Source organism: Pocillopora verrucosa, chromosome 14 (assembly GCF_036669915.1).
Source record: "Pocillopora verrucosa isolate sample1 chromosome 14, ASM3666991v2, whole genome shotgun sequence".
In the NCBI taxonomy this organism is placed as follows: Eukaryota; Metazoa; Cnidaria; class Anthozoa; order Scleractinia; family Pocilloporidae; genus Pocillopora; species Pocillopora verrucosa.
Window position 1 is genome coordinate 11410828 of NC_089325.1, and position 13670 is coordinate 11424497.

General features: G+C 41.0%; 1 protein-coding gene across 1 annotated transcript; it reads left to right on the forward strand.

The window, feature by feature from the left end:
* The first annotated feature begins 2363 nt into the window (after window positions 1-2363).
* LOC131789661 (NACHT domain- and WD repeat-containing protein 1) lies at window positions 2364-13668 on the forward strand. Its single transcript, XM_059106811.2, has 10 exons — window positions 2364-2383; window positions 3929-4037; window positions 4264-4756; window positions 5195-5397; window positions 5488-5821; window positions 6576-7300; window positions 7737-7949; window positions 8252-9952; window positions 10872-11696; window positions 12292-13668. The coding sequence occupies exons 2-10, from the start codon at window positions 3987-3989 to the stop codon at window positions 13087-13089; spliced, it is 5343 nt and encodes a 1780-aa protein (XP_058962794.2). The 5' UTR covers window positions 2364-2383; window positions 3929-3986; the 3' UTR covers window positions 13090-13668.
* The last annotated feature ends 2 nt before the right edge of the window (window positions 13669-13670 follow it).

Consider the following 13670-nt stretch of genomic DNA (forward strand, 5'->3'; position numbering starts at 1 on the left):
TGCGTTCGATATTTCATGTTATGTTTTCTAGAATTCAATTTATTGGGGGATATATTGAAAAAGCAGGCCATGACTCTTCATTAGCCCTTTCACTCCAAAGATCTGATTGTTAATTCACCCCTTTAGTTTCAAAACATTTCTTTGTAAATTAGTGACGAGAATTTGATGTTAGATCACGATTATGACAACTTCTACCTGTTAAATTTGAGTATTCTCATCACCTGTTTGCTGGATAACGTATGGATATTATAGGGAGAAGTTACATGCTAATCACTTCTGGGAGCTAAAGGGTTAATTATTCCCTTGTCGCGGTGACGAACGTTCAAACAATTGATCTGTCAAACGATAGCCAGTCAGCGCTTATCAAATCGTTTTTGTTAGTTCGGCCGTGTTATAAATTGATTGCTTTACTCTTATCAAACGGCCTCCTCACTTATTTCCCAGTCTCTAAGGTCTTCTTTAGCCCGTACGGCAGCTTTCTTTTAGAGTGATTTATAAAATGAAAGTTTTTCCGCTAACACGACCAAAACAAAGCATTTGGTCAGGAATGCAGTAGCACGGTACTCCAGGAGATGGGCCAAATGGCCTACACTGTCGCAGCTTATCTCAGTTTCTGTAGCTTAGAGCAACTTAGATTATACTTTTCCTCCACGGGATGGGATGGTTGTCGGTCGCATGGCATTCCTCCCACCCCTCCCCCCCCTCCTCTTCCATCCCTAGGCTAGGATTTCGTCACATTTCTCGGTTAATTTGCCGTTAGACCACCTTGTCGCACACTGTAATAGATTATGTTCAATTATTAAGTGTGGTCTGCCTGTGGTAATACCAAAAGCCAAACGAAGTAAAAGTTCCTAATAGTAATTTTTCTTATTCCCTGCCATACTACTCTTGTGATGTTACTTCGGAGATTTTGGTATTGGATCAACATTCCCTCAATTGATGTTTTCCTATATTCTCATCACTTGTCTGCTTGATATCGTTTTGATACTGTAAGGAAAAATTCTGTCTTGGTCACTCAGGGGAGTTAGAAGGTTAAACTAGTGGAGTAGAAGCAGTAGGTGGTAGGAATAGCACAGTCTGAAGCAATCGCAAGTCTAAACATGCAAAATTTTTAACATCGTCGGCCATAGGACGAGAGAATTCAACGTTGATCTTTCTTTCAGCTGAACAAACGATTTCTTCGTACCACTTGACGATACTTAAAGCTGATGTAAAAAAAGTACAAAACGATCACTCAAGTGTGGTTCTGCGACACTTTTTCGATTAAAAAGGCGTCGGTCGGCCCAACCCTCCATTCCGCATTCGTTGAAAGATCAATATCTTCGCAAGACGTTTGCGTTGTGCTTTTGAAGAATTTCTCGTAATTAAAGGGTTTCATATGTTATGTTAGCGGTCATTAGTGCATGTAGTGTGTTGTGTTCATGGCGTCGAGGCGTTGTAATTCATAAGTGCATTTTATTTTTGATGATTACAGCTTGAGTTTTCTACGGCTCCCTGTGCACACCCACAACGGTTAACAATAAGTTGAAACAAAAGATGTCAAATCGTACTGTTTTAATTCAATCTTCCAACCATAATCCTAGTAGTGGTTGATCTGTCTTGATCTACTAATGAAAATGATGGTGTAACCACAAGTTTTTTTTGTTAGCACCGAATCTCGACCTTTCCCGACATATGGCACCGAATAAACTATCTTTAATTCCGGCTTACAACACAAGATGGAACAGCAAATTCGTATCGCGTTTTATTTCATATTTTACAAACCGTGACGACTAATATACAAATAAGTCTTTCGTGACATATTCCTGTTTTAAATTGTTTTCTCTTTTGAATGTTAATGCTACGCGAAGAGGTTTCTCTTTCGTAGTTATCAGGTGCACGTTGGCGCCAGAAAAACTGCAAAGTTGTAGAAACAGTGAACTAGACCATTTAAGGACAAGCCCATTATTTAAGGTTGGTCTGTTTTTTTTTTTTCTTTTCTTACACCGCCTGGAAGTGTTTCGAGCGAATGCTTCATTCACGCTATGTTGACAACGATATGGAAATCGACGAAGTATTGAAGATTTCGGCTGTCGATTGAGCTTAAAACACGATCCGCGAGCTAAATGATCACGAGGAACTTAACTGACAACGCTCGAAGAATGCTTTTGCTTATAACGAGGACACAAATCATCAGAAATGTTCGACGAGAAACCGCAGTGATAATGCTGTCGAAAGAATTGTGTTTTTATTCGTAGATAGTGCGTTTTATGGTCTTCTTGAATAGATTAAAAGTTACCTGTCTTCGGCGGGAAGATTGTCACAAAGAATTAAATCTAGTTTCGTCACTTTTTTTCTTTTCTCTCCCAATAGAAGAAGAAAGGCATAGATCAGGGTAAATAAGGTAAAAACTGTTTTTTTTTTTGGGCTTTAAAATAATGCCCGAGGTTGTTTTGAATTTATCAGTAACCATGAGTACCGTTTCTAACATATAAACTTAGCTTATTTAATTAAATCACCTATTAAATACTTGAAGGATGATAAATATCTTATAATTTCTGTCGAGTTGCACTAAATTCGTCTTTTCTTTAATCTTTCTTTTTTTAACAGAGATCACGCAAATGTATAACTATAAAATTAATATGTCGATGAAACAGCTAACGTTAAATCAAAACATCGGGAAAATTCCGAGAAAACGAATATTTTCTTCGGGATTGGTCGGGTTTTTCTATTTACGATTGAATTTCCTCGCTGTATGACCCGTTTTTCAAGAAGTTTTGTCGACTTTATTTTTGTTACTTTCGCATGATGTTATTTGATCAAAAAGGCTTAGGCGTTGTATAATCACTTTTAAAAAACAATTCAAAGCGTCTGTGATTCCCGCGAATTTCATCGAAAGCATAATTATCATATATTGTTTTTTGTGTTTTTCACGGCTAAAACTGGCCTCGACCCTGTAGTTCACATTCCACAGCCACCTTCACTTCTTCAAATACTTCACCACATTCAGTTTTAATGATGTAAAGGGGAATCAGAAACTCCCGCCCAGATAATGATTCACGATAAAAAGTCGACAAAACCTTCTCGTCCCACTGAGGAATTGGCAATCATATTTTCAACGAAATTTGATCAACTCCTCCTTAATATCTTTGTTGATGCCTCAAACAAATTTTAATCGATTAATGCAAAGGGGACATTGCGGAACAGAAACTCAGTCGGCGAAGTTAAAAAGAGGAGGTTGTAAGTGTCGATTACTTACCCTTGAATGAATGATGGAGACAGAAATTCTCCTTACAATATCAATATAATATCAAGCAGACTCGTGCTGAGAAGAAAGTGAAATATCAATCAGGGGATTGTTGGTTGATTCAATACCAAATTCCCCAAATTAACATCATAACAATTATATGGCAGACAGTAAGGAGAATTACTAATGAGATCTTGAGAGTTCAAGGGTTAAGGGGGGTAATCTAGGGGCATGTTTATAAGGGCAATTCATTTCTTTCTCGCGCGAAACAAAGGGGGGGGGGGCTGGTGTGTATTTATGCAGAAAGGTCATTTGATAATATCGTTGTTATGACTTTTATTAGTTAACAGTATTTAAGATCATACCTCTTGAAGCTCATCGATAGAGTGGCTTGTGCCATTCGTCGCCTTAACTCAGTTCTTAACTTTTTAACTCCCATGAGTGACCAAGAGAGAGTTTCTCCTTACAATATCCAGAGAATATTAAGCAGACAAGTGATGAGAATAAAGAAAAATAGCGATAAGGGGATTTTTACCCGATCAAAAGCCAAATTCTCCAAACTAACATCGTAAGAACTGCATGGCAGAAAGTAAGGAGAATTACTATTGAGATCTTGGCAGTGAAAGGGTTAATAACGATTTTATACTAATGGTTACATATGTGGTTATCGTGACCGAGAAATAACTGAGAAATATCTTTCAGCTGTTGGTTTGAATTTCAAAGGCAAGTTTGTTCCAAACACAAGTGTCTGTCAAGAACGATGGGTGTTCTTCTGTCCAAGAAGAAAAACGAGAAGCGACAGAGCTTCCAGGTATTAACGAAAAAAACTTATTCAAGTATACTGAGATGGCTGTAGTTTAACTTTAGAACAGCGATATATCAGCTGCGTGTTGTCACCCCTAAACCGAAGTGTTTTAAATAGAAATTCTGACCAAAAGAGGAAAACAAAGTGCACCAAGAAATAAGTTTGGGAAGGACACGGGTGATATCACTGGAGATAACTCTTGGTTTTGTTTTATTTTATCACTCGTCATTAGGTCAGTGCAGTTCCACAGGACGAAGACCAAGCGAGAGAGGAGACCGCTGGCCCAAGTGATCGGGAAGACCCCTCGGGAAAAAGAAGGAACGAAGATGACTACTCCGAATCTCAGAAGAGTTCCGAAGACGAAAGGGAGCCGAAAAGTGACGATGATGACTCCGAGAACGAGGAGAAGGACGAAAGTAAATCTGACCAGGAAGAAAGCGCCAGTGAAGACAATGAAGACAAAAAGAACAGAAGCAGTTCTTCGGCAAGCAGCAAGGAGAGCAAATCATCTCAAGAGGATGAAGAAAAACGGGAAGGAGTTGAGGAGGAAAAAGACGAAGAGGTGGAAGTAAAAGAAGGCAATGTTAAAGATGTCGTCTTGGATCAGACTGAGGTGAACTTAAGTTACGAGAAAAAAGTAGAGAAAGCCTTGGTTGGTGATATGGATTTTGAATATCCAGAAAAAGCGAAAATCGTAAGGATCTTTACCAGCTCCACATTCACAGGTATTTTTTCTTACCATTTCGTGAAATAGTTCATGTTTTGATCGGAGATGATATACAAACAACGAAATAATCATTACAAGTGATTTACAATTGATTGAATTGCATAAAAAGAATCCTATCAAAATTCAGGCTTCGACGGGATTTGAATCCGCATTGAGGAGAGGCTTAATTCCAAAGATGAATTTTCGAAGACCACTCAACTTATTTAGTTTTTAGACTCAAAGAGTGTGACATCATATAAAGCGGGGGTAGTGCTTGGTTTAGCGGAGACGATAAGACAATGCATGAGATGTGCACTTGAGCTTGGTTATTTCTTTGCCTTTTTTAGCTAAATTTTATAGACTTTACCAGAGTTGCTGCTCATTAATTTCAGAATCCTTCGTTTCGTGCGAGGTAAGGATCGAACGCATTGGCTTACGGTCTTTGTTTCACTTTTAGACACCTCAGTGGAGCGTAACACATTAATGGAGCGAGTGTACCCCCGACTCAAGTCCTACTGTCAGGAGAGAGGACATGACTTTCAAGTGGTGGATATGAGATGGGGAGTCCGTGACGAGTCCACTGATGATCACATGACCACTGAGCTGTGCATGAGAGAGCTACGCGCATGTCAAAAACTGTCCACTGGACCTAACTTCATCGTAAGTTTGATTCGAAGCGAGATGCAGAATCCCTTGTATGCTGCAGGTGATTATCCTAGAAGCACGTCTCACATGTTTGCTTTTCTTCAGACCTTTCTAGGACAAAAATATGGTTACCGTCCTTTTCCAGTGAAGATTCATGTCACTGAGTTTGAGAAGCTCCTTAGCGCAGTTGACAACCAAGATGATGTTGCACTACTGAAACACTGGTTCTGGCGAGACGACAACTCAGTTCCAGCTCAATACCTGTTACAGCCAATCACATCACTGCTACCTCACTATAGAGACTACGCGAATGAAGAGTCACGAAAGAAGGCGTCTGCTGAATGGTGGACAGCGTTTGAAAGAATGCAGGTTGTATTGAGGGCAGCCGCTGACAAAGCTTTAAAAAATGAGAGTGAGCGACATAAGTACTATATGTCAGGTATGTGGTAACGGTGTTCACCTCATTAACATCCTTTCATATTGTCCAATCAGAACAAAGAAAATATCACAACGAGCCAATCAGATCTAGAAGTAAAAACCAAGAAATCTGCATTGATCGCGGGAAAACTCGAATTAATCATTAGGCTTTGGCATGGGATTTACATCTGATTGATTAAGTGGGTGGCACGAAATTTCTTGACCAATCACAGGGCAAAGTGAAGGAAAACTAATAAAATCTCAGATATATTTCGGAACACAATGGAAGTTCTGACTGATCAATATGTTGCAATGGTACGAGTCCGTTCAATAGCTCACTTTTCCTTCGGCGATGAAGGATTCTGGAAGACTTACCAGACAAAGATTGTAAGAGGTTGTTTTTAGATGGTTCTATCAGTTCTACTGGATTTCCAAAGAAGGCTTACTCTGCTCAGTCCATACATATAGCTTATATAGACTTCAATACTCAACTTAAGATAGAAAGCGATTCACCTAAAATAAGCCGTCCCGTTTTTCCTTTTGAAACATAGTCGCTCAAAACGTGTAGTCCGATAGCTCACTTGTATTCTCCAAAATTCTCATCTGTTCTTAAATTTTTACTATTCCTAAGCAGTCCAGTGGGTTCAGAGATTCTCCTGGAGTGCAAATTAGTCCCCTTTCTTAGCATTACCTTGAAAACAATGGATAAAATATAAGCGAATATTTACTCGTTTTCTTTAGCGTATTAAAGTGCCTCTTTTCTTTTCTTCCTTTAGTGACAGAGGATGAAATTCGACGAGGGATAATCGACGCTACTGGAAGGGACAAGCACTGTTTCTGGTTCAAGAGAGTAATCACTGATATCGGTGATTTTGTCGCACATCCCAACGCTGGAAAGTTTGTTGACAAAACTTGGGGAAATCCCTCGTCGGTCGATGAGTCGGCGCAGACGTTGCTAGCAAACCTCAGAGAAAAAGATCTTCCCGAGGCGTTGAGCAATAACAGCATTATTCACTATGACGTCAAATGGCATACTAATGGTATCGATCCGAGTGCTTCACAGGAGCACAGGCAATACATTGAGAAGCTTTGTACGGATTTTTATGACACCTTAACTGACAGAATTGAACGAGGTATCGCGGAAGACCAACTAACCCACACAGAGGATCTCTTGATTGAAGAAGTGTTCCAACATGGTTCGTTTTGTAGGAAGAAATGTGAGATGTTTCAGGGCCGAGACGAATTTTTGACCGAGGTGAAAGACACAATCTTGCAAAAACGAATTGCGGTGTTGCATGGGGAATCAGGTTGTGGGAAGACATCTTTGATGGCTAAAATTGCCATGGATGTGAAGAAATGGCTCGGTGGAGAATCGGCTACAGTGGTGACTCGATTTATTGGAACAACTCCAGATTCGTCCAATGCAAGATCATTGCTACACAGTATCTGTCAACAAATTTCAAAGGCTAATGTGGATTCCCAGGGTGCAACAGTGCCGCAGGTGAGTGATGTTTGTAAGTAATCCGGGATTGCATCTGTAAAGTTTTTCTTTTCCCCAACACCCTAACCCTAACCCTAACTCAATTATCACATTACAAATTAAAGCCAATCGCGATTGCAATTTTGTGGCGTCTCTCTCCGCTTATAAGTACTTATTTTGGCTTCTCAATGGCTCCTTACGGTAACTTTATTTGCTCTGACTGGCTTTGATGATTACCTAAGTCTTTTTCGAAAACCGCTCCAATTGTTTTTAGCTCTATGTAGTGTGGAGTGGTTTTAAATGGGTCATCTAATGTTTACCTCATTAGTAACCATTAAAAAGAGAAGGCACTGCTCACAAATTCGCAAACTATAGCTGGCGCTTTCCAGATTCCAAGTATCTCAAAGAGTTACACGAAATTCTTTAACAAAATGGGCTAATTAATTTTCTTCAATAGGATATGAAGTCTCTACTGGAATTTTTCCCTACATGTTTGAAAGAAAACGCCTCGTCGAAGCCTATCATCTTGGTACTGGACTCCCTGGATCAACTGTCGGATGATGACGGAGGCAGAGAGGTGGACTGGGTGCCCAAGGAGATACCGAAAAATGTTTATATGATTTTGTCAACACTTCCTGGAGAAAAGTACATTTGCTTCCCCAAGCTTCAGGTAAATGCCCGCGTTTTAATGTAGAATGTCCTTGATCCCATTAATAAGAAGGTTTTCGTTAACGAGCTGAATGCAATTGTTTAACACTAAAGTTGTGAGAAATCCAGGGAGACCTACGCAAACTGCCAACCCCCGCAGGCTATCACTTAAGTAACTTGGTACATAACAACCATTTATTTTTGACCTTCGAAAAAAAGAAAATATATTTTTTAATGTCAATGATGTCAGTTCATGCTAGGAAGTACAGCCGCACATAACGATCTCTCACGTTATTCAATAATGTTAACTTTATTTAACTCTAGGAAAAATACGAGGCCTCTGTCCTTCTAGAAGTTCCAAAAATGCCTGTTGACACAGCGAAGCAAATACTTAACAACTGGTTCAAATCAAGTGGACGACAGCTGCAAAGTGAGCAAGAGAAGATTGTCTTGGAGGCCTTTGAAAAGTGTCCGTTACCTTTGTACCTAAAATTATGTTTTGATGAAGCCTGTCGATGGAAATCCTACACGACTCCAAGTGATACCAAACTGACACCATCTATAAAAGGAATAATTCATGACCTTCTTGACCGTGTTGAGAGACTTCACGGTAAAATCCTTGTAAGCCAAGCTTTAGCATACATTACAGCGTCTAGGAATGGGTTGACAGAGCCCGAGCTAGAGGACATCTTGTCCCTGGATGATGTGGTCCTTAATGATGTCTATCAATACTGGACACCACCTATTCGACGGCTGCCTCCTCTACTGTGGATTCGAATCCGATCCGACATTGGAGACTACCTCATTGAACGAGGTGCCGATGGCGCTCGAGTCATTAACTGGTATCATCGGCAGTTCACAGAAGTTGCTCACGAGCGCTACCTTGGAGACGAACAAGCAGCAGTTGGGATCCATTCAAACATGAGCGAGTATTTCCTCGGCGACTGGTCAGACGGCGTGAAGAAGTCTTACGTGGACAAGGAGGGCAAGAAAATGGCCGTGGATCGACTGGTGCCCAAACAGCCGCTTATGTTCGATGTAAGTGAAGAAAAACCCATCTTCAATTTGCGCAAGCTGAGTGAAGTACCGCATCACCTTCTTCATTCCAAACAAATTGATAAGCTCAAGAAAGACACGTTGTGCAACTTCGAGTTCCTTTTAGCCAAGGTCCAAGGTAGTTCTGTGGAAGCAGTGCAACAAGATTTCAATGCCGCTCTTACCCTTCATCCAGATGACAGGGAGTTTGACCTCCTCCAAAAATGCTTCAGTTTGTCAGCACACGCACTCAGGCAGGATCCTCGTCAGCTGTCTGTGCAGCTCATAGGTCGCCTATACAAGTACATGCAAAAGCAAGAATGCCCATTTCTGAAAAAGGTGTTAATAGCTGCACATACTCCATCTGTACCTGCTTTCATCCCCAACCAACAGTGCTTGACACCCGCTGGTGGCTCTCTGATAAATTCCATATCAAACGAGGAATTCCACGGCGGTATCGAGCATGTGAATTTTACGAGTGATTCCAAGACAATCGTGACATGTAATCGAGGCTCAGAAGGACTATGTTTGCTTTACGTTGATGTGAAGAGTGGCAGGAGGCAGAGAAAGGTTTGCTTCGACTCTTCCGATACGGATGTAAACACATGCTGGTGTGCAAAGATAAGTAAAAAGAACGACGATATCTTTATCGCATCGGGGTCCTCGGCCAATATGTACCTTATCAACGCGAGGGCGAACAAGATTTTACAAGAGTACAAACCCATGAAGGATCAAGGGAACTGGTTCCGAGTATTTCCTTCCGTTGCGTTTGCCGAGGATGATAAGCTGATTGTTGCCCTTGGGGATTCCGGTGTGCGAATCTGGGAGACTGCAAGCGGTAAGCTTCTTCATGACGTGAATGTCAAAGGCATCAACGTCGAAGAAGAATTTGGATCTTTGGACGCGAACGGAGGACTTGCTGTTTATTGCGTTCGCAACACAAAGACGGTTCACGTTCTAAATGTGAAAACTGGAGAGGAAGTTCGCACGGTAGGTACACTTTAAACCCTCTTGCTTCATATTTGAGAATTTACTTTAAAGTTCGTGACCGTGAATAGACGACGGTTTGCGGTTTGGCTGCAAAGGGCGATTAAATTGATCAATATTTGCCTTCAGTTCAATTTGCCAATCTTTGTTTTACCACTGGATAGATAACGGTGTTAGGCCTGAGTGGAGTCCAATTTGGTCTGTAATCATACGAGTTATAACAAAATCAGACGACCGCGCAGCGAGAGTCCGATTTATTTATCACGAGTATGATTACCGACCGAATTGGACGACACGAAGTCTTATTACCAATTAATCATAAAAATTACATTTCTGAGAAAAGAAGAGAAGCTAAGTTGCGAAAGAAAGGGAAATTTTGTATTAAAAGACTGACAAACGAGGCGTAGATTGTTTAATGTCGTTCTAAAATTGACTACTTTGACAACTTTGAATGTGATTGGTTGAATTAAACCGCAACTTTGAATGTGATTGGTTGAATTAAACCACAACTTTGAATGTGATTGGTTGAATTAAACCACAACTTTGAATGTGATTAGCTTATTGAAATGTCCGATAACAAGCTGTCCGACTTGGCAAGTTAATTTGTAGAAGAGTTTTTAAAACAATCACAATCGAGGAAATTGTAATTTTTATGATTAGGATTAGAGAGCCTTGTCCAGGTGTATGCTTGTCTTTCCAATTATCACTTAGTTCTCATTACCTCCGACTCTAATATTGCCATAATTAAGTTGGTCATCGCCTGAAACGTCAGTTTTAAAGGTGCCTCCCCCTCGACTACTCTACTTTACTTGCCCACATAGTTCTAAATATTTGCAGGCACCATCCTACCATATCACGACTTAGTTAAATTCCAGGAACTGAATATTGTTTTTAGGATACTTACTCCAACATTCACTTTCAGATAAACGTGGCGTTGGACAAAGAGGAGATCCGAGGGGAGATGCAAGACACGAAGGTAAAAGAAATCCACCTTACTTCCAGAAAGCAGTTACTTGTGGTATCAGAAGCCTCTGTTAAGTCACAGCTGAAGGTCTACAATGCTGAAACGGGCGAGTACGTTTTAGACCTCAAAGAGTTTGGAATCGGTTACAACAACCGCCTCATCGTAACTGAGGATGGAAAGAATGCGATAGCTATCAGAAACAATTATGAATTGGTGAAGTGGGAAATTCACACGGGCGAACCTACCATCGTAGCGAGGTTGCAACCAGCATTTGGTACTTATGGACGTAATGGAGATGTCGTGGCAACTGCCGGATCAGATGGAGTTCTTCGGGTCTACGATACAAGAGAAAATGTTGATGAGGACGAGACGGATGTCACAGCTACTACGGCAGGTTTTGCTGATTCAATATGGACGCTGACAGTTGCGGTAGATAACCGGCATGTGATTGCCAGCTGCACTGTGAAGATGATGCCTGAAATTGCCGTGTGGGATGCTCTCGCTGGGGTCAAAGTCCGTTCTATCAAGGCTATGAACTTTCCTCAGCCACTGCACATGATAGACGATAAGGTCGGTGTTGGTCGAATGGCTGTTGGAGAAGCTACAAAGGATCACTTTGATCACTTCAAGTTACTTGACTTTGGTCAGGCGAAAACGACTCGTGTTTTGCAAGGGAAAGCCAGCAAAAGACTGAATGCTGTTGGATTTATAGACAAAAAGAATTTCATGGGGCTGTCACGTGGCAGACGGAATTTAAAAGTTTGGAACGTTGACACAGGCAAGGTACGCAAATATTTGATGTTTTACGTTCTTTTTATTGCTATAGAAAATCAAATAGTTGGTTGGTGACAAAGAAAGAATTATGAACTCCTCTCTTTACTTTACAGAACTAAAACTTCAGCACCTCTCTTTTTTCTATTCACTGTGTTCACACAACGTTCATGAGATAGCTTCTCACAGCAATATGCAGGACCTTTGTCGCATATAAACCCTTTTATGGCCTAGCTTACTAGCCAAATTCTCAGTAGCTCAGCGGTATAGCACCGGAGCGCAAGCCCCAAAGGTCTAAGGATCGATTACCAAAATGACCTCTCTTCCAAGGTTGCTGAAATAAACGCACTTCGAAACCCACCCAGTTAAGCTCGTAGTCAGTGCATCATTTATCTCCTTGGCTCAAGACATAGCTTCGGTTTGAATTACACTGTTTTGAAATAGTGTAATTAACCCCATACCCCGCCCGCCAAGACAAAGAAACAATACATCAGAGACTACGAACTACTTAGAAAAAGTTCCATGCCCTTACCGTGACTGGTGAAAATTAGGTGGATAATTCTTATGCCGTAAGCTGTTGGTCAATCAATATTTGTTTTACCTGCAGGTTGTTAGACAATACAAACTTGGCCAGAAGTATCGCCTTGAGGGAATCTTAATCTGCAAAGATGGCAGCACGGTGATCTGCTCTCAGGCCAGCTTCTACGTCGAGCAAGAAGATCAAACAGTTCCCCTTTTGGTTTTTAACACCAAAACACACGGGCACAAGACTATGGAACCCATTAAAGACGAGCAGTTGGGATTGGATGGTTCAGCTATCACTGAGGATGGTAAATACTTCATCTTGCAGCTTAAAAACGACCAGGTAAGTGCAATATGGAACACGGAAACCGGCAAGCTGATGCACACCTTAGAGGAAGGCTCAAGTGGGAGGAATATGGTCGCAATATCATCGAAAAGCATGCTCGCCTTAACAAGCCACGAGAGCCTTAAAGTTTGGGAGATTCAAACTGGAAAGCTGGTTCACGACCTCTTTGCCACGGACATCGACAAAATTTATCTCAACGAAGAAGGCACAATCGCCATTACCACTGATTCCAAGGGGTATCAGCCCCCATCCTTCGAGGCTTGGGATCTGATAAAGGGCAAGAAGCTCGCCTCCTACACCGTCGACACAAATCCGTCTGCAATCTGTCCTCTCAGTGATCACATCGTCTTCGCAGCACCAGCTAGTGTTACAGTTACGACGCTCAGATTGCATATTCCTGGAAGTGAGGAGAAGAAGCCAGCGCTTTCCTCGTATGGCGACCACGTAGAGCTGAGCGAATTTAAAGGAATGATGGGTCCCTGTGATCCTAATGATGATGACGACGACGAAGATGATGATGATGGCGATATTCAATAAACGCAATATGACTCTAACGTAATCTTAGAATTTTAAGTCATTCGTTCTACTCTTCGTTGCATGCAAGTTCTAAATGCTGTACCCAGATCCTAGTTGCTTGTTTGGAATTGCCCTAGGCAAGCAAGATGTTAGTCGAACTGTTAAATGATCTACCAGTTTTTCAATCGAGTGGCGAAAACATTACGGGATTGCTTGGACTAAACTATATCACGCATATTATAATGCAACGCAGATCTAGAGGCAAAAGAAATTTAAGATATTGGACGATGATTACGACGTATTTATCAATAAACCACGAGAAGCTCAGTGCTAGTATTAGTTACGGTAAACTAAAACTGAACCTGAAACTCAGTGAATGATAGAATTTTGTTCACAAGCTTCTGTTTAGAGATTGAGTAGATTCTTAGTTTTCACCAGAGAGATTGTGCCAGGTGACAAAAAATTCTACTTTTTACTAAATTAAAATTGCTTTGTGGTTTTCAGAAAGATCACTTCCGTAGAAGCTTTCGATGTCAGTTAAGATTTAAAAAAATGCGGCTGAGTGTAATAAATCTGAGGCATTTGCCATTAAACAGAAAAAG

Coding starts and splice junctions, on each gene's coding strand:
- LOC131789661 (XM_059106811.2), top strand. CDS start 3,987: ATGGGTGTTCTTCTGTCCAAGAAGAAAAACGAGAAGCGACAGAGCTTC. Junction 4,038..4,263: donor AGAAGCGACAGAGCTTCCAG/GTATTAACGAAA, acceptor ACTCGTCATTAG/GTCAGTGCAGTTCCACAGGA. Junction 7,950..8,251: donor TTTGCTTCCCCAAGCTTCAG/GTAAATGCCCGC, acceptor ATTTAACTCTAG/GAAAAATACGAGGCCTCTGT.